The sequence below is a fragment of the Bactrocera dorsalis genome, chromosome 1 (genome assembly GCF_023373825.1).
Source record: "Bactrocera dorsalis isolate Fly_Bdor chromosome 1, ASM2337382v1, whole genome shotgun sequence".
Lineage (NCBI taxonomy): Eukaryota > Metazoa > Arthropoda > Insecta > Diptera > Tephritidae > Bactrocera > Bactrocera dorsalis.
This window is the reverse complement of record NC_064303.1, coordinates 53,269,503-53,290,629: the sequence shown is the minus strand read 5'-3', so window position 1 is coordinate 53,290,629 and position 21,127 is coordinate 53,269,503. Positions and strand designations below refer to the sequence as shown.

The 21,127-nt window shown below is 37.1% G+C and overlaps 4 protein-coding genes across 4 annotated transcripts; 2 read left to right on the top strand and 2 right to left on the bottom strand.

Annotated features, from left to right (window-relative positions):
- The first annotated feature begins 14,407 nt into the window (after window positions 1-14,407).
- LOC125777747 (jerky protein homolog-like) lies at window positions 14,408-15,885 on the top strand. Its single transcript, XM_049453172.1, has 2 exons — window positions 14,408-15,724; window positions 15,781-15,885. Exons 1-2 carry the CDS (start codon window positions 14,915-14,917, stop codon window positions 15,883-15,885), a joined length of 915 nt encoding a protein of 304 aa, XP_049309129.1. The 5' UTR covers window positions 14,408-14,914.
- On the top strand, window positions 15,736-16,696 carry LOC125775530 (jerky protein homolog-like). The gene has a single exon (XM_049446187.1). The coding sequence runs from the start codon at window positions 15,898-15,900 to the stop codon at window positions 16,552-16,554; it is 657 nt and encodes a 218-aa protein (XP_049302144.1). The 5' UTR covers window positions 15,736-15,897; the 3' UTR covers window positions 16,555-16,696.
- Window positions 16,697-17,946: 1,250 nt separating this feature from the next.
- On the bottom strand, window positions 17,947-19,092 carry LOC125775529 (jerky protein homolog-like). Its single transcript, XM_049446186.1, has one exon. It carries the CDS (start codon window positions 18,742-18,744, stop codon window positions 18,088-18,090), a length of 657 nt encoding a protein of 218 aa, XP_049302143.1. The 5' UTR covers window positions 18,745-19,092; the 3' UTR covers window positions 17,947-18,087.
- LOC125777746 (jerky protein homolog-like) lies at window positions 18,757-20,236 on the bottom strand. Its single transcript, XM_049453166.1, has 2 exons — window positions 18,918-20,236; window positions 18,757-18,861 (listed from the first exon to the last, which is right to left on the bottom strand). The coding sequence occupies exons 1-2, from the start codon at window positions 19,725-19,727 to the stop codon at window positions 18,757-18,759; spliced, it is 915 nt and encodes a 304-aa protein (XP_049309123.1). The 5' UTR covers window positions 19,728-20,236.
- Between the last annotated feature and the right edge of the window lie 891 nt (window positions 20,237-21,127).

The following is a 21,127-nucleotide window of genomic DNA, read 5'->3' as shown; positions in this document are numbered from 1 at the left end:
TCCTGGGAGTATTCGGTCATGTGCCTGGGGCTTCTAACGTATGTTGATGCCAAAAAGAACGCCGACCGATATTAGCGCGACCTCTTCGTGGCATCGTAACAAATTTCAATCTGTAATTGATCACTTTGTGTTCAACACACATAACATTTTCACTGAATAATTTTCAAAAATTTTTAAAGCCAACGACAAATTTGAACGAATCAAATAATTGAAAAACAAAACAAAAAATATTGAAAAGAAAAATTGTAGAGAAAAAATTAACTTTTTGGAATAATCCAATTTTCCGACTTTTCCTCCGAAAAGCATACAGTTTTTTATATTTCTCAACCTTCCCCGCTTCACACAGAACATTCTCTGAAAATTTCATCAAGATTGGTTCAGTCGTTCCCTTAGCGTTACTAATAAACAAACGTTCATTCGTTTGTATGGGAAAAAGAAAAGGGCTGTTTTTAGGGGTTTTCCGGCAATTATTTGAATTGTATATTTTTGAAATGTATATTTTTCAATCTTTCTGAGAGATTTTCTTAATATTTTTTTTCATAAGAACCTTGTACAGAGTATTATAAAACTACAAAAAAAAAATCAGTCAAATCGGTTCAGCCATTCACGCGTGATGCCGTGACAACGCATGCGTTGCCCTGCGAGAAATTATGTGTTTTGAAATGAAAAAAAGTTAAATTTACGTAGTGTTAAAAATCATTTATTTCCGATTTTTCTAAATTTTTTTCAACGTAACACAGTTTGATAAGTAACTTTTTGTTTCTATTCCGGTGCGTAAATGTACAGAGAAGATGGTTTTCCAACTCGGGAAAACGCCATGTATAATTGGCGCGCACCCATGCAATCGTAGTTACGATAATTTGACCAATTTGGCATAAACATTCGTGATGAGTTCATATTTCGTTGAAGTGAATTGACAAAAGGGAGGTGGAATTGATATCAAACCACTGGAACCGAAATTTGCCTATTTCCAATTCTTAAGGAATACGATGTAAAATGTCTTCGGCAATGTACTTTTGTTCGTGTTCCATAATTGACGCGGATTTGTCGAAATGACCATCGCAAAAAGTGTGCGCAATGACTCAAATCAAACTGAACGACGTACATTTATTAACAGCAACCGAAGGTATTAGCAATCTTAGTTTTTCGGGTGGATTATGGAAATTCGTCCTAAGGAATTAGTTGAGAACACACCTGGATGTCAATCTATTGGTTGGCCTTGCTTTCTGCGTACCTATTTCTTCGGTGATGCATTCCATGCATAATATCAAGGCATTTCCAAATAGAGCAATGTTCTCACAAACAAATCACTGACGCAAGTTGAGAAAAAACTCGTCAATGTAAATTTTGTTGTTGGAAGTGTTTCCGCTGGCTGTACTATATTCTCTGGGTTGAAAAACACTCTCTAGCCATTCTCCAAATGAACTGCGAAACGCACAACAGTCGGAAAAATCGATTTCACCAAACTACAATATCAAGCATTGGCAAGAGTTTTGAATGTGAATTAGACAATAGTGGCGAATATGGCACGATCCATATGTTGTCGACTTCGATATTCACTACTCTAAGTTGAATGGTAAATGTCCTGTCATTGTCGTCTGATGAGCTACGATGATGGAGTGGATATCCTTCATTTCCAGTTCGCGTTTCCGAAAGAAAAGCACGTGGATAGTGTTTCGTGCGTTTATTGCAAGTGGGATTGTGGTGTCCGCAAGGTCCATGCACCATATTGGTTTTCATCACTTCGTAGAATAATGGATCTTTCTCTGCATGAGGAATTTCCGCAGAAATGATTTCATCAATTTGATCTGGTGTAACCACCATCCACCATTCAAAGAAGAATGTGTGCGTGCGGCAAACCCCTTTTTTGCAACTCAACAGAGTACATCCAGCATCTGATTACACCATACTTGTATATCCTGGGGGTCTCATGTAGTTCATGGGTCTTGGGCTGCCATACGTTGATGGCAAAAAGAACGCCGACCGATATTAGCGCGATGTCTTCGTTGCTTCGTAACAAATTTCAATCTGTAATTGATCACTTCGTTTGCACCATATTGGTTTTCATCACTTCGTAGAATAATGGATCTTTCTCTGCATAAGGAATTTCCGCAGAAATGATTTCATCAATTTGATCTGGTGTAACCACCACCCACCATTCAAAGAAGAATGTGCGCGTGCGGCAAACCTCTTTTTTGCATCTCAACAGAGAACATCCAGCATCTGACTGCACCATACTTTTATATATGTATGTACATACGTTGCTTCAAGATAAAGTCCATCAAACATCGTAGCGTTTGTTTGAAAAGTCTTGCTTTATTATCGTGATGATCCTTTGCTGATTGACAGCGATCCATAATTCCACACATATGTCATCGCATCCTGGGAGTCTCATGTAGTTCATGTGTCTTGGGCTGCCGTACGTTGATGGCAAAAAGAACGCCGACCGATATTAGCGCGATGTCTTCGTTGCTTCGTAACAAATTTCAATCTGTAATTGATCACTTCGTTTGAAACACACATAAAGTTTTCAGTGAATAATTTTCAATAATTTTTCTTTTAAATAGCCGGAATAAAAAAGCAAGCGACCGAAATTGAACGATTCAAATAATTTACAAATCAAAATATTGAAAAACAAAACAAAAAAGAATTGTATGAAAAGTCACTTTTTGGAAATTTCCAATTTTTCGATTTTTCCTTATGAAAAGTATATGGTTTTTATATATCTAACCTTTTCTAGATCCATAGCGAACAACTTCTGATTTCATGAAGATTGGTTCCGCCGTTCTCGAGCGTTAGCGTTACTAACAAACAAACAATCATTTTTACTTACATATGTACATATGTATGTATGTATGTATATACAAAATAAAACGTTTGTATGGGAAAGAGAAAAGGCTGTTTTTAAGGGTTTTCCGGAAACTTTTGTAATTTTTTCTTACATAAGAACCTTCTCTTAATAATAACAAATACAGCAAAAGAAAAATCAGCCAAATCGGTTCAGCCATTCACGCGTGATGCCGTGACAACGAAAACGGTTTCATTTTTATATATAAGATTATCAAAAATAAAAAATATTTAATAACACATTAACTACAAATATTCTTTTGAAAATAGCAGATTGTGACAAGTTTTGCATGTATTCATAACAATTCGCAAAATGATAATCGTATCAATTAATATGATTGCATGTAAACGTATAAAATTGTATGTAAAAAGCCAACATACATAGCTAGATTTAAACGACAAGATGTTAGAGATGCTGAAGTTGCCATTTATAAAAACAACAATACTTCACATATTACTACATTTAACATGGATCTATCAGTCCAAAATGCTACAGAAATTCATGTCTCTTAAACATCCATTGGCGATATGTGTGCTTCACATGTTAAATTAAGAGATGGAAGTGAATTAATTATGATTGTTGTGTACATTTCACCTAATAAAAAAATAAATGATGTTATACATGTATATCATATTTACATGAGAGGTTATTTCCGTACGGTCGCAGAGGTTCAATAATATTTAAAACTCGTAAGGATAAACTACCATTGATTTTGGCTGGGGATTTCAATGTTAATTTTGCAAAAATTGAATCAATGCCATTAATACCGTTCCTCCAAGAAGAATTTCAGTTGGAAATAAACAACAATCCGAGATAATGTACTACAAGAATAGATACTGTATTTATTAGATATCTTGATACTGTGATGTCTAATACTTTTGTAATATACTTCAGTTATCATCGACCAATTGTTTATTGAATAAACTATCTGTCATCATTTTCTGGAAAAAAATCATAACATTGTATTCTTTCATTGTGTACCATATTTAGTTCCTGTCATAATCTGTACTTTTTAACCTATTACTTGTATAAAATAATTTCGATGTTTCACATTTGCCAGCTGTCAACTGACAGCTCACTTTTGTTTTTTTCATTATTGGCGAAAGCCATCCTGTGGGGCCGAAAAGTTGTATGTGCTTTTAATATAGGAGGAAGTTTCCCTACATCTTGAAATTTCCTTCATTGTGAATTAAGGTATTGATTTTGTTTTTTCTCAACTTGAGTTGTCATAGTGATAATTGGTTTTGTAATTAGTCCACTTTGTGCAGCGTTTGAGCTTTTTGTGCCTTTGAGCAAAATGGTGTCTTATGGCAATTTTTAAAATTGTGGATTTCGGGATTTGCTTTTGCTAAACTCGTGGTTCCTTTTGTGTAAGCGCTTCTTTGGAGTAAGTTAGGATATCAGCTGTAATGAAGCATTGAATGGTGTCTTTTGTGACAATGGAAGCAATTAAATCTGCGTTTGCAATTTTTATATGTATGCGCATGTGACAGACAATTTGTGCAAAGTCTTTTGACCTGACAAAATTATTTCGTTCGTTAACTGCTAAGTTTTTAAACCTCTCGCAAGATATAAGTTTATGCTCTCTTTTACATAGTTCGCATGACGTTTGTTTTTATTGTTCTGATGTGAACGTTTGTGTTTTGTAAAAGCTTTTGTTTAAATTTCTGTTGCTTCTAGCTTGGGGTTCATTGAAGCTTCCATTTTGGTCGTGTTTAATGTTCTTAGTTTTGATTATTTTTTCTTCTAACCTTTCCGCAATTTCGTATTGGGTGGTGAGAAAATATTTCATTTGCGATTGCTCCCATAGAAGGAACGAGTTTTCTGGTAATGCGGCGCTGCAAATGTTTACCAGAATTGGGTCCTAGCTGCCTGTGGGAATATTTAGTGTCGATAGAATCGACAAACAATTTGAAACAGTGGATTCTAGTTCTAGCCGAAAAATACAAATAAAATGGAGCAGCCCACCTGCAGCGAGGCAGCGAAATTGACGTAAGGCAGTAAAACAGCTAGACCCAGCTCAGAGGAGGCTTGGGTGGACGTTGTTAAAAAACGAAAACCACTCGAAAAGAAAATTAGATCGAGGTCAGACGCCATCATACTTACTAAAAAGGACGGTGCATCTACGCGGATATTCTCCGAAAAATAAAAGGCGATAGTGGCTTAGAGGAATTGGGCTCAAGCGTCACATACATAAGAAAAACGTTGAAAGGAGACCTGCTGTTAGAGCTGAAAAACCAAGCGGATAAGAGAGCCGAAGAGTTTCAAAGTGCCTTAGAAGGAGTGGTCGGTGAAATGGCTGTGATACAGCCGAAAACCCACAACGTCATGATTATTTGCACGGATTTGGATGAAATAACTTCTCCAGAAGAAATTTGCGAAGCTATACAAAAACAGTGTGGAATAGAAAATCTGGGAAAAATAAAATAAACGCTAAGACTGCGTTCAAGGCAAAATAAAGATCGGGTGGTCTGTATGTCGCCTCCGGGAATACTCCCCTATTCCCCGCTGCTTCAGATGTTTCCATCTGGGGCACATGGCGCACAAATGTTTCAACCCAGTGGACAGGTCGTCTCTGTGTACACGTTGTGGAGCAGGTGGACATGTAGCGAAGTCATGTACTAGCAATCCAAGCTGCATGCTTTGCAAAGGAGCACACTCAGCCTTAAGTACAACGTGCCCCAAATATCTCGAGATGGCGAAATCGTTAGGGAAATGAGGATAATACAATTAAATCTAAATCATTGCGCAGCAGCACAAGAGCTACTAAAACAGACAGTATTTGAAAAAAACATTGATGTCGCCTTACTAAGCGAACAATACTCCCGGCGTTCGGAAAGCACCTGGACTACAGACATATCTGGCAAGGCTGCAATATGGTCATGTAAAGGACAACCATTTATGTCTCTCTCCGGAGGTCATCATTTTTTCACATGGGCAAATATACGAGGCATATACTTTGTTAGCTGCTATGCTCCTCCCAGTGTCTCAATTAAGGTTTTTGAAGACTTCCTCCTGGAACTTGCTCTAGAAACCAGAGGAAAATCCCCAATTATAATCGCAGGCGACTTCAATGCGTGGTCGACCGCTTGGGTTAGTAGGCGTACAAACCATCGTGGGCGTATGATACTCGAATTCCTCGGCCAAACGAATCTTACGATCTTGAATAGCGGAACGCAAAATACTTTTCAAAAGGGAAATAAAGGCTCTATAATCGACCTCATGTTTGCAACGAAGCACTTAGCAGGCGCATTAAGTGGGCGGTGACGGACATATTTACATATAGTGACCACATGGCTATTATTGCTGAAGTTTCTTATGCCGGAGGAACGGAACGCCGCAGCAGGAGCACGTGCCAAAAACGAACATGGAAACAAAACGATTTTGATGCCGAACTTTTTGAGATGGTCTGGAGTTCAGCAAATATACAAGGCGAAGACGCCATGAACTTAGTATCCTCAGTGCGAAAAGAATTGTTCACAGCATGCGACGCATCTATGCGTAGGACAGTACACCACAACAACCGGAAGCCAGCGTATTGGTGGAATGAAGAAATAGCTGGACTTAGAAAGCTCTGCCATTCAGCTAGACGCCGCCTACAACGTAATCAACGGGAAGAAAATTAAAGAAGTCTCAGACAAATATTTAAAAGTCAGAAGAAGCTTCTAAAATCAGCCATTGGTCGCAGTAAAAAGAAGTGCTTTGAAAATCTCTGTGAGGAAGCAAACGAAGACCCCTGGGGAACAGCATACAAAATCTGTATGTCTAAATTCAAAAATAAGGCACCACAACCCAATAGCGCATCCTCTATGAGAAATATCGTAGAAACTTTGTTCCCAAAACACCACACTACTTCTTATGCGAAGCCCCGAACCGAAGTCGTAGAGCCACCACTGCTAGTTAGTGAAGAAGAAATATTGTCCATAACCAGAAAAATTAAAAGCAGCAAGTCGCCTGGATTAGATGGCATACCGAATAGAGCATTAAAGGAAGCTATGACTTTGAAACCAAAATTGTTAGCAGACATGTATAATGCGTGCTTAAAAGAAAGAATATTTCCCGACCCATGGAAAATCCAGCGTTTGGTTCTACTCCCTAAACCAAAAAAGCCTCCGGAGGAACCTTCATTATATCGACCTCGGATTATGGAAATTGTCATAAGTTATTTTGAAAACAGGCAACTTTCATTTGATACAGATGAAGGCACCAAGAGCTACACTATCTCGAGTGGAGTACCGCAAGGCTCGGTACTAGGCCCCCTTTTATGGAACATAATTTATGATGGGGTGCTAAGGAGACACCAACCGAATAATATTAAATTAGTTGCATACGCAGGCGACCTTATTGTGGTAGCAGTTGCTAAACACCTTGATGACCTCCGGAGCAAATGCAACGAGTGCATAAACGGTTTGCGCCAATGGTTCTCCTCAATGAGTTTAGAACTGGCGGAGCAAAAGACCGAAGTCTTGCTCATAAGCACAAGAAAAGTGGAGGAAAGTATATCCCTCACCATAGGGGAGTGCCAAATTCATTCACAGCCACACCTAAAATATTTAGGAGAAATAGTAGACTCAAGGCTCAAATTTAAGGACCACCTAGAATACACGTCAGGTAAAGCGAACAAAATCCTGAATGTCTTATCAAGAATGATGGCAAATAAAGGTTGCGTGCGTTCCAGCCGGCGTTTTTTACTCGCAATGGTAATGAGATCAGTTATATTATATGCGGCTCCAATATGGATTCAGGCGCTACGCATCAAAGCATATGCCAGACAAATAAACACAGTGCACAGGCTGTCGGCACTAAGAGTTATCAGTGCTTTCCGAACAATTTCAGGCGATGCTGCTGAAGTAATAGCCAGTATGATGCCCATTGACATCCAGGGTGACGAATACGAACGAGTGTACAAATTATCAGAGCCAACTACAGGAGCCAAAAGAAGAGAGAGAGTGAAAAGCTTAACTATATGGCAGCAGCGGTGGCATACCTCACTCAAAGGACCTACAGACTCATACCGGATATTCATTCCTGGATCGACAGATGACATGGGGACCTGGATTTCCACCTAACCCAAATATTAAGTGGACATGGATGCTTTAGAAGCTATCTATACAGATTCCAGCACGACATTAGTGCGAATTGTCCGTCGTGTTCAGAGTGCTGTGAAGACTCTGAGCATGTTTTCTTTTATTGCCCGCGCTTTATAAGTGCAAGAGAAGAACTTAAAACTACTCTCGGTGGTACTTTTACGGTGGAAAATTTGACGACACTCATGTGTCAGTCCACTGAGAACTGGAGAGCTGTCAGCGAAGCGGCAGCCTTAATCATGACAAAACTGAGACATATAGACCAGAGTAGGCGTCCGTCAGTCCGTGCCATAGAAGAGACTTAAATGTCTTATCACTCCCACGAAGTAATACTTAATCAGATGGTTCCGTGGGAGAGTCTGGAGTTGGGAGTAGGTTAGGTTTAGCGGATTAAAGTTCCGCACTTCGGCTTTTGATGCTTCCTCCTACTTTAAAAAAAAAGGTGGATTCTAGTTTGATAAATTCTACACTTGTATCTTTCTTAATTTTTGACAAGTTCATTAGTGTCGTTACTTGTTTATCGACCAGTATTCTTTCGTTTTCATGTCTCGCTTTTAGAGCTTCCCAAGCCAAATTGAAATTATCGTCATTAAGAGAAAACTGTTATACTATGACTGCTTGACTTTTGTTTTGTATCGGAGGTGATACGATTTTTGTGCTTTCGATAGTTGTGGATGGTTGATGTAAGCGGCTGAAAACATGTCCCGGAAGGAAGTTTCTCAGTGTGAACTGAATTCTTTTTATGTATGTGTATAAATGGTTTTTTTTGTAAAAGACGGGTTATTTGTTTTATTAATACCGTTACTTGTTTACTTGCTAATTAAATTTACTTTATACGCTTTGTTTTCAAACCGCAATATTAACTTTAAGTATTTTCTATGTAGGTATATAGGAACACCCTAAGGATTGCCTTGTATGTACTTGTTTTTGAGCAATTGAGAGCTCGTCGAAGAGATAAATATGCTTTGTACATAAGCAGGGATGGGCAAAATCATAGCCAGGGATGGGCAAAATCATAGCAGGTGCTAAAAGAGCGTAAGTGATCGTATACGTATACACACGGATTGTCACTAACACGCACAAACGAAGAGCGTAAAACGAGAACTTACGATGGGACGAACTTTGTCACAAAGCGATAGTAAAATCAGTCTGCAATCAAAAGTCAAGCTGAATAGACCTGTACGCATTACGAGGGCTGTCCGATAAATAACCGACCTAATGATGCACTCGACTTTTTCAAATTTTTTTTTTATTTTTCTACATAGTGTCCTTGTAACTCCACACACTTCTCCCAGAGATGCTCCCATCTCTACTTGGCGTCTTTGTCTGCAAAATACGAGTTCACGAAAGAGATTGCTTCCTCATTTGACGAAAATCTCTGGCCGCCGAGCGCAGTTTTAAGTTGAGGAAACAAAAAAAAGTCGCTTGGTGCTAGCAAGCAGTTCTGGTACTGGTCAAGCAGTTCGAACCGCAATTCGTGGATTTTCGCCATGGCGACTGTTGAGGTGTGAGATGGTGCGTTGTCTTGGTGGAACAAGACTTTCTTTTTTTGCAAATGTGGCCGATTCTTCGAAATTTCTTCCTTTAGCTTGTCCAATAATGATGCGTAGTATGCTCCTGTTATAGTTTTTCCTTTTTCAAGATAGTCGATAAAAATAATTCCATGGCTGTCCAAAAAAACACTCGCCATCACTTTCTCAGTCGAATACACAGCTTTAGGTTTTTTTGGGGCTGGTTCCCCCTTTTCAATCCACTGTTTAGATTGGTTTTTTGTTTCGGGCGTATAATGATAAATCCAAGTTTCGTCTACAGTTATCAATCGGCGCCAAAACTTGGTCTTATTGCCTCTAAACTGAGCCAACAGAGCGCTGGAAATGTTCATGCGCGCACGTTTGTAGTCTAGCGTAAGCAAACGCGGCACCCAACGCGCGGACAGCTTTCTCATGCCCAAATCTTGGTTTAATATGTGACAAACAGTTTCTTTTGACATCTTCATAATCTCAGCTATTTCCCTAACTTTAATCCGGCGGTCGTCTAGTACCAATTGATGAACTTTAGCGATGTTATCGTTAGTGGTTACAGTTTTTGGACGCCCAGGACGTTCATCATCTTCCAAGCTCCTGCGACCACGTTTAAATTCAGCTGCCCAAAATTTTACGGTGGTAAACGATGGTGCAGAGTCACCATACACAGAGTCCAACTCATCTTTGATTTGTGAAGGCGTATTGCCTTTCAAAAATAAAAATTTAATTACAGCTCGATATTCAATTTTTTCCATTTTGGGGAAATCACCGAAATAGACTCACAAAAACGACTGTCAACAGATAATTGTGCCAGATAAATTTCTGAAATATTGGCGAGTAGCTATTATAATATGCACAATTTGAAGTAGAAACTTTCTTTTCAGATGTGCCGCCAGCTTCACGTTGAGGTCGGTTATTTATCGGACAGCCCTCGTACTTTATGATTTATGAATGTACGTATGTATCTGCGAGTACTCGTATTGGATACATACATAAATATGGCAAAGTTAATATCATTCAAAGCTGAGTGAATGAAAGTATCATATTTTGATTTAGATTATAATGAGGTCGTCAATTATATTATATTATAGTGAAGAATGAATTAATTTTTAGTTAAAATTAATATTTTTTCGGTAATCAATTGAAGTATTCTATCCAAGTTAAATATGAATTATTCATTATAAAATATTTTTATTTTATATTACAAAATTACGTCGTACATACAAGTATGTACATTCGTTTGTAGCATGCGCTACTTTGTGCAGCATAAACCTACTTATTCGACTTCTGCAAGCAGACTGATTATTTCTGATCGTTGATTCGCTTTGTCACACAGTAAATGCACAAACACAATGTCATTTTATGAGCGCCATTTGGTTGTGGTCGTGCCCATCCCTGTACATAAGTATGCGCGAATTGTTTGTGCTAATGATTATGCTTTGTTCGTAAGCAATTGAGAGCTCGTTAGTGAGATCAATTCGCTTCTTGTGCTTGTTTTTGTTTCCAAAAGATCAAGAGGTATTGCCGGATAATTGTCAATGTGGACTTTGAATATTTGTGTATGTTTAAATGTACCAGAGGCCTGCACGATTAAGGTAGGCATCGTACGATTACGTTACTAAGTAACACTTCTGACGATTACCACGATGCGAAGGTAACATTGCGCATCGGCATCGCGGCATCGTGGCATCGTACGATTACTATCTGGTATCGTCAATGGCAAATGAAACGCTATAGTCTTACATGATGTTAATTCGTTGCTGGCTCGACAACGACTGAACGATAGAGCAGAGCCGCTCAAAATAATGCGCAATTTATTTACCAACGCATTCAATCACACATTTGATATCTGCTAGCGTATGATTGTGTGCGCGCGCTTGCTTAGTACAATGAGTGAAATCGTGCTATTTGGTTATTTTGTTATTAAAAATTTAGAAAAAAATAAAAAATTATGGTTTTTGATTAAAAAAGCAATTAAGAACAACAATAATTTTAAGTTAATTTTTTTAACTTTCCATGATTTTTTCCATATCGACTTCAAGATCGTAAGTTTTGATTCTCATTAAGTCCTCTACATACGTACATGCTTCGACTGCATTTGCTTGCCTATACTCCGAGTATAGGCATGAAAAATTTTGAGCGGCTCTGCGATAGAGCGTAAGCGTACGTGTGAAGTTAGTTTCCACAATTGTTCTAAGAAATGCCGACCACTGGTAACATGTTAGTAATCGGCGATGCCCGCGATGCCAAAGTACCGTTACGTAGCGTGTACTCGCCGCATCGGCATCGCCGCTTGCTAACATGTTACTTTTTTAATTACTCGTGCAGGACTCTGGTATGTATGTACATATGAGCAGCGCGCACATGTTATATTATTGATAAGTGATAATATGATTTGAATTCGCGAAAGCGAACATAAACACATATGTATGTATGTATGTATGGTCATGATACATGTGCATATAAGTTTTGAATGATAAAATGTCCGATTAATGTACATTTATCACTATTGTAATATATTTCATTTTTTTAATAATATTAGGAGAGTTTGTTTTATACATACATATGTATGTTATGAAGTATACATATAAGTATGATTTGAAATATTCAAAAAATAATTATAAAATAGGCTTTATTTTCACATTAACAAATGTATTCAATTGCACATGTATTCATTAATAAGCACAAAAAGAATTCATACGAATACACATTTTTGCATATAAACGTATAAAAATATAAGCAAAAGAGCGAATACATCCAGTGGTGAAACTGGACCATCTCGACCGAGTTAGCCAAAAATATTTTTACGATCTCCCGTGAACCTTCTCTATGATAAACGTTCTCTGCTATAAATATGCACATACAACATACTTATACCGTACAGAGTACCAAGTGAGCGTATTATGCCCTTTATTTATTTGATGATTGATGATAAAATTTTACCAAACACGGTAAAATCCAAAATATTGTTTAAAATTATAGATGTATATATCGGGATATGCAAGTTTAAAAATATAGAAGCTTACTTTTGCGTACTTAAAACATACCAGAATTCCAAAAATAAAGAAAAAATCAAATATTTGCTTTTTACAAAGTTCCGGCAGTACCCTTTATGCTTAATAAAGTAATAAGCAGGACTGCCGTGCATATCTATTTACGTACGAACATACATATGTACATATATAAGAACACAAAAGAAAATAACTTTTTTCAATTCCGCCTTTCCGCAATCTGCATTTCTTTATATACCCTACACTGGGTACCAAATTGTTAAACATACATATAAATTATAATTAAACTTCAAAAAAAAGGTAATCGTAACTTTACGTAAACATCTAAACGGAACGGTTACAAATTACAAAAATCACAAATTACGTTTATTGGAAGGAATCCAGAAAAAAATAATTTTCACTACAAATACAACGATACAAAAAGCTCGGGTATACAAAAAATTATTAACTTGAACATTATACGTTCAAACATACTTACATACATACATACATATGTGTACATTTCAGAGTCCTGCACGAGTAATTAAAAAAGTAACATGTTAGCAAGCGGCGATGCCGATGCGGCGAGTACACGCTACGTAACGGTACTTTGGCATCGTGGGCATCGGCATCGAGGGTATCGGCATCGCGGGCATCGCGGGCATCGCCGATTACTAACATGTTACCAGTGGTCGGCATTTCTTAGAACAATTGTGGAAACTAACTTCACACGTACGCTTACGCTCTATCGCAGAGCCGCTCAAAATTTTTCATGCCTATACTCGGAGTATAGGCAAGCAAATGCAGTCGAAGCATGTACGCTATGACGCTAATTCTGCCAGCGTCAAAAATACACTCGAAATACAGGAATTCAGTTTCGAATAAGCATATAGAGGACTTAATGAGAATCAAAACTTACGATCTTGAAGTCGATATGGAAAAAATCATGGAAAGTTAAAAAAATTAACTTAAAATTATTGTTGTTCTTAATTGCTCTTTTAATCAAAAACCATAATTTTTTATTTTTTTCTAAATTTTTAATAACAAAATAACCAAATAGCACGATTTCACTCATTGTACTAAGCAAGCGCGCGCACACAATCATACGCTAGCAGATATCAAATGTGTGATTGTATGCGTTGGTAAATAAATTGCGCATTATTTTGAGCGGCTCTGCTCTATCGTTCAGTCGTTGTCGAGCCAGCAACGAATTAACATCATGTAAGACTATAGCGTTTCATTTGCCATTGACGATACCAGATAGTAATCGTACGATGCCACGATGCCGCGATGCCGATGCGCAATGTTACCTTCGCATCGTGGTAATCGTCAGAAGTGTTACTTAGTAACGTAATCGTACGATGCCTACCTTAATCGTGCAGGCCTCTGATACATACATAAATATGTGCGTATGACATTGGCACACAGATAATCTATACACAACATACATATATACATACTTGCGTTCACATGTAGACATGTCACCCGCAAAAATTACAAATATTGCTTTACAAAAACAACAATCGTTTGAAATAGTAGCATCAGCAGCGTCACAAGCCAATATGGCAGCCAAATAGTCGATGCCCAAATTTGTAGAAAAATACACAACAATATTTTCATTCATGAACGCAAGCGCACTTTCAACAGGCAAACTTGCTTCATTCATAAAAACAAACACCATTACATCTCCCTGAGCATGCCTTTGCCCACAAGCGTCTTTTGCGGTGGCAAAAGCTAAAAATCATAATTTGAACAATTTCTGATATATGTATGAAAAGGAAAAAGTGACAACATAATTTATTTGTCGATTTTCAAGTCAAGAAATGTATTAAAGAAAATGTTCAATATTCCTCTGATTTATGTGTACAGTCAATCCCGGTTAAGTAGTACTCCGTTTAAATGAAAATCATCCCTCTTAACTGCCTATATCTTGCTGCATCTCAAGGTTTGTTTTTTGAAATACAGTAGAAACTCGTTTATCCGGCCCTCAGTTATACGGATTCGCGATTATCCGGACTACCAATCGCGACCAATTTATATGTACTCGTACCTACGTACAAATTATGGAATCATGAACGTGTCGGAACGACGTTATATGTCTTTATGTAAAATGTCAGCTAAAAATGGGTTGCAATTATATTTTTCCATGACATTGCACGCAAATACAGTAGAATCGCGCAAAAGTTAACTCGCGAGAAAGTTAAACCTTCGGCTAAGTTTACCGATTTTGAGCGTCCACGTACTGCTCTAAAAAGTTAACATTGGGTTAACTTTTTTGAGCTTTTCTATTTTTTCAAACCCAACCGTTTGTTTGGCAAGAAAAACAAGCTCGGGTATTCCCCTCATTGCTATGTATTCCCCGAATTTCTATGTAAAAAATTACAGTCGGTGTCGCGAGGTACATACATACGTAGTGTGTCATGAGCGTTTAATCTTGCGAGTTGTTTATGGTTAGTGTGTTAAAAAATGCCAACAAAGCAGAGAAAATCATTGCAAATCAGGTTAAATTTGCATCAAAAAGCTGAGATTTTAAGAAAACTCGATGAAGGTATTCATGGAAATCGATTGGCGTTGGATTATAATGTATCTAAGGCGGTCATCTCAAAAATAAAGAAAAAACGTCATGAAATTTTGGAGGCAGTGGCAAACACACATGAAGTTGCAACCAAGAAAACTTTACATAAATCGGAATATCCCGTTCTTGAGGCAAGGTTGTATAAATGGTTCTTAAGCCAAATACAGCGTAATTGTGCAATGAGTGGTCCAATTTTAAAGGCAAGAGCCAAGCTCGAATTTGCCAAATTGCACACAGGAAAACAATTTCATGCAAGTGATGGATGGCTTGTAAATTTCAAGAAAAGATTCGGTATTCGCCACTTAAAAATTTGTGGGGAAATCCTCTCAAGCGACAAGGCAGGAATAACACCGTCTATTCATAATTTGCGGACAAAAATGAATGAAATGGAAATTTCGGACATGCAGCTTTATAACGCAGATGAATCTGGATTATTTTATGGTTTTCTGCCCGATAAAACATTTGTCGCGGCAAACGAAAAGACGGCACCTGGCCGAAAAATAGCAAAGGATAGAATCACATTTACGTTGTGTGCGAACGCAGATGGTTCGCATAAGTTGAAACCATTGATAATTGGTAAATCCGCAAACCCCCGTTGCTTCAAGGGGTTTGAAAACCCATTGGAATATGCTAACTCGCAAAAGTCTTGGATGAATTCAGAGCTATTCTTCCGCTGGTTCCATCATTCCTTTATTAAGCAGGTAAATTTATTTTTTCTATCCTTTAAAATTTTTAAGTGTGCCAAAATATTTGTCAGGTTCTCAAATTTTCTGCTGAAAATAATTTACCACCAAGGGCATTATTGCTGATTGACAACTGTACTGCACATAAGCCAATTGACAAGTTACAGTCAGATGATTGAAACATTGCGGCAATGCTTTTACCCACTATTTTGCAGCCCATGGATCAAAATCCCATAAGACTGGTCAAGTTAGTATACCGGGCTAAACTGTTATGGAACATTGTAGCACAAGAAAACATTCCGGTTGAGAATATTTTGAAAGGACATTCAATTCGTGATGCCATCTTGCTGCTTAAATTAGCATGGGATGAATTGCCAAGAGCTGTGCTTATAAAAGCTTGGAAAAATATAAAACAGTGGGACGGTGATCAATACGACAGCGAAGACGAAATTCCATTGCTTACATTGATTAGATCAAATAGTTCTCACGATGATACACTTCGAGAGGTACAATGGTTATTGTCCAAGGTGGGTGGTGTTGACGTCAGCAGTGAAGACATCGAAAATTGGAACGACGATCAAAATACGGAAGATGATGAAGATTTCGAAGTGTCTGACAATGAAGATGAAGAACCAGTTGTCGAGGAAGATATGCAACAACAGAAAGTCAGTTTTTCCGAAGCAGTTGAATGCATCAATACCTTGATAAAGTGGTATGAAAACAATAATGATGCAAATCAGATATCACATCTTATTAATATGCTTACGAAAATTGTCAGGAGCTATTACACAAAAGAAAAGAAACAAATAAGTCTCGACAGCTTCTTTAAACCAGCCCTTACAAATTAATATGTACATACATATATATGTATGTATAATGTGAAAAAGTACAAACTAAATCTAAGTTTATGTTTTGTTAAGAGTAAAAGTCAGTCATGCAAATAAATTGAACGTATTATATCACCAAAATTATGTTTATTTCCGTGTTTTTTTTTCATATTTCGGAAAAGTAAAACACCCTTGGGACATTTTGGTTAACTTTTTCGCGATTCTACTGTATTCATGGGTTTTGGTCTGACATATTTTACAGCCATTGCAAATAATTATCTACGTGTGTTTGTTGTTGTGCCGGTGCACCGAGAGGAAATATATGCAATTTTCGCACCGTGCAAGGGTTTTGCAAGAGCAAGAGAATAACCCTAGAGTGATACTGTGAGTCTACTACAACTGAAACGAATTACGAAATATAGCAGCAATGAAGAGAAAAAGTTGCTTACGTCAAATGACAATTACCAAATATTTTAAACCAAATTAAATTTATTACCTACGTACTTATTTCATGATTACCAAATACATATTGTACACAAATTATTCGTACATACGTACCTAAATATTTTATTGTACTTCATGATTAATGCTGCAGTTTAGTATTACGTATGTAGTGTAATCTAAGAAAATATGTCCATACATACATAAGTAAGTGTTCATTTCTTAATAAACATTGATTTTCGTTGCAGGATATGAATATCTATTTGTTTTTCTTCATACATTCGATTATCCGGATTTTCGATTATCCGAATGCCTATCGACAACAATTAGTCCGGTTAATCGAGTTTCTACTGTACAGTACGGACTAATTGTTGTCGATAGGCATTCGGATAATCGAAAATCCGGATAATCGAATGTATGAAGAAAAACAAATAGATATTCATATCCTGCAACGAAAATCAATGTTTATTAAGAAATGAACACTTACTTATGTATGTATGGACATATTTTCTTAGATTACACTACATACGTAATACTAAACTGCAGCATTAATCATGAAGTACAATAAAATATTTAGGTACGTATGTACGAATAATTTGTGTACAATATGTATTTGGTAATCATGAAATAAGTACGTAGGTAATAAATTTAATTTGGTTTAAAATATTTGGTAATTGTCATTTGACGTAAGCAACTTTTTCTCTTCATTGCTGCTATATTTCGTAATTCGTTTCAGTTGTAGTAGACTCACAGTATCACTCTAGGGTTATTCTCTTGCTCTTGCAAAACCCTTGCACGGTGCGAAAATTGCATATATTTCCTCTCGGTGCACCGGCACAACAACAAACACACGTAGATAATTATTTGCAATGGCTGTAAAATATGTCAGACCAAAACCCATGAATACAGTAGAATCGCGAAAAAGTTAACCAAAATGTCCCAAGGGTGTTTTACTTTTCCGAAATATGAAAAAAAACACGGAAATAAACATAATTTTGGTGATATAATACGTTCAATTTATTTGCATGACTGACTTTTACTCTTAACAAAACATAAACTTAGATTTAGTTTGTACTTTTTCACATTATACATACATATATATGTATGTACATATTAATTTGTAAGGGCTGGTTTAAAGAAGCTGTCGAGACTTATTTGTTTCTTTTCTTTTGTGTAATAGCTCCTGACAATTTTCGTAAGCATATTAATAAGATGTGATATCTGATTTGCATCATTATTGTTTTCATACCACTTTATCAAGGTATTGATGCATTCAACTGCTTCGGAAAAACTGACTTTCTGTTGTTGCATATCTTCCTCGACAACTGGTTCTTCATCTTCATTGTCAGACACTTCGAAATCTTCATCATCTTCCGTATTTTGATCGTCGTTCCAATTTTCGATGTCTTCACTGCTGACGTCAACACCACCCACCTTGGACAATAACCATTGTACCTCTCGAAGTGTATCATCGTGAGAACTATTTGATCTAATCAATGTAAGCAATGGAATTTCGTCTTCGCTGTCGTATTGATCACCGTCCCACTGTTTTATATTTTTCCAAGCTTTTATAAGCACAGCTCTTGGCAATTCATCCCATGCTAATTTAAGCAGCAAGATGGCATCACGAATTGAATGTCCTTTCAAAATATTCTCAACCGGAATGTTTTCTTGTGCTACAATGTTCCATAACAGTTTAGCCCGGTATACTAACTTGACCAGTCTTATGGGATTTTGATCCATGGGCTGCAAAATAGTGGGTAAAAGCATTGCCGCAATGTTTCAATCATCTGACTGTAACTTGTCAATTGGCTTATGTGCAGTACAGTTGTCAATCAGCAATAATGCCCTTGGTGGTAAATTATTTTCAGCAGAAAATTTGAGAACCTGACAAATATTTTGGCACACTTAAAAATTTTAAAGGATAGAAAAAATAAATTTACCTGCTTAATAAAGGAATGATGGAACCAGCGGAAGAATAGCTCTGAATTCATCCAAGACTTTTGCGAGTTAGCATATTCCAATGGGTTTTCAAACCCCTTGAAGCAACGGGGGTTTGCGGATTTACCAATTATCAATGGTTTCAACTTATGCGAACCATCTGCGTTCGCACACAACATAAATCTGATTCTATCCTTAGCTATTTTTCGGCCAAGTGCCGCCTTTTCGTTTTCCGCCACAAATGTTTTATCGGGCAGAAAACGATAAAATAATTCAGGTTCATCTGCGTTATAAAGCTGCATGTCCGAAATTTCCATTTCATTCATTTTTGTCCGCAAATTATGAATAGACGGTGTTATTCCTGCCTTGTCGCTTGAGAGGATTTCCCCACAAATTTTTAAGTGGCGAATACCGAATCTTTTCTTGAAATTTACAAGCCATCCATCACTTGCATGAAATTGTTTTCCTGTGTGCAATTTGGCAAATTCGAGCTTGGCTCTTGCCTTTAAAATTGGACCACTCATTGCACAATTACGCTGTATTTGGCTTAAGAACCATTTATACAACCTTGCCTCAAGAACGGGATATTCCGATTTATGTAAAGTTTTCTTGGTTGCAACTTCATGTGTGTTTGCCACTGCCTCCAAAATTTCATGACGTTTTTTCTTTATTTTTGAGATGACCGCCTTAGATACATTATAATCCAACGCCAATCGATTTCCATGAATACCTTCATCGAGTTTTCTTAAAATCTCAGCTTTTTGATGCAAATTTAACCTGATTTGCAATGATTTTCTCTGCTTTGTTGGCATTTTTTAACACACTAACCATAAACAACTCGCAAGATTAAACGCTCATGACACACTACGTATGTATGTACCTCGCGACACCGACTGTAATTTTTTACATAGAAATTCGGGGAATACATAGCAATGAGGGGAATACCCGAGCTTGTTTTTCTTGCCAAACAAACGGTTGGGTTTGAAAAAATAGAAAAGCTCAAAAAAGTTAACCCAATGTTAACTTTTTAGAGCAGTACGTGGACGCTCAAAATCGGTAAACTTAGCCGAAGGTTTAACTTTCTCGCGAGTTAACTTTTGCGCGATTCTACTGTATTTGCGTGCAATGTCATGGAAAAATATAATTGCAACCCATTTTTAGCTGACATTTTACATAAAGACATATAACGTCGTTCCGACACGTTCATGATTCCATAATTTGTACGTAGGTACGAGTACATATAAATTGGTCGCGATTGGTAGTCCGGATAATCGCGAATCCGTATAACTGAGGGCCGGATAAACGAGTTTCTACTGTATGTATATTCAAACCAATGTTTTAAGTATGACTCGGTTAAGTATACGCAGTCGCTTATGTACCATATTAAATTTTTATTTTTAACAAACCACAAAAATGTATCTTTGATTGTGGCACATAACCGGGATTGACTGTATTTGTCAAGGAATGCAAAAAATATTTGTATGCGGCTTGCAAAATTCTGCGTCGATATGTATACAAGTTCATACACGAACATACATATCGACGCTGGTTTGTATGTGAAGCAGTGGCAATTGGCGATCGTTCGTTTGTGTTTTCGGCACAACTCGGATTTTCTACCAACAACACAATGTTGTGATGCTTTGTTGTCACGCCAGCCCTTCGACACATTGACTCTTTGAAAAAACTTGAGCTTCAGCCATTGGTTGCCCGTGAAGCGAAGATTTCACTGAAGCCATAAGTGTACACATTTACATACAAAGTTGTGGGTAGACAAATTTACAAACATTATGCGTATGGTTCTTTTTGTTTACATGCACACATAATTACATACGTGAATATGTGCGACCGCTTGGTCTTTTAACATGTTATCAAAACTTTTAAAGGCCTGTAAATAAATATGTATGTATATATCTTATCAAACCTACATTAATTAAAGATTTACATAGGTAATAATGCATGTATGACTTTATTATATATTTCCAAAGATTTTAAGGAATTCATCATGAAATAGTTCAATTTGTATGTACATGCTTGTGTGCTTTGACATAAAATATATAGAAAATATACATATGTACATATGTATGTACATAAATTATATGCAGTCGTTTGCACATTGTAAATATACGAATCTGTAAGCGTACATTTCTAAACATTGAAATTAACATATTTTTTCCCATTGGCTGTAACAACTACTCAGTTCGGTTATTGTCGT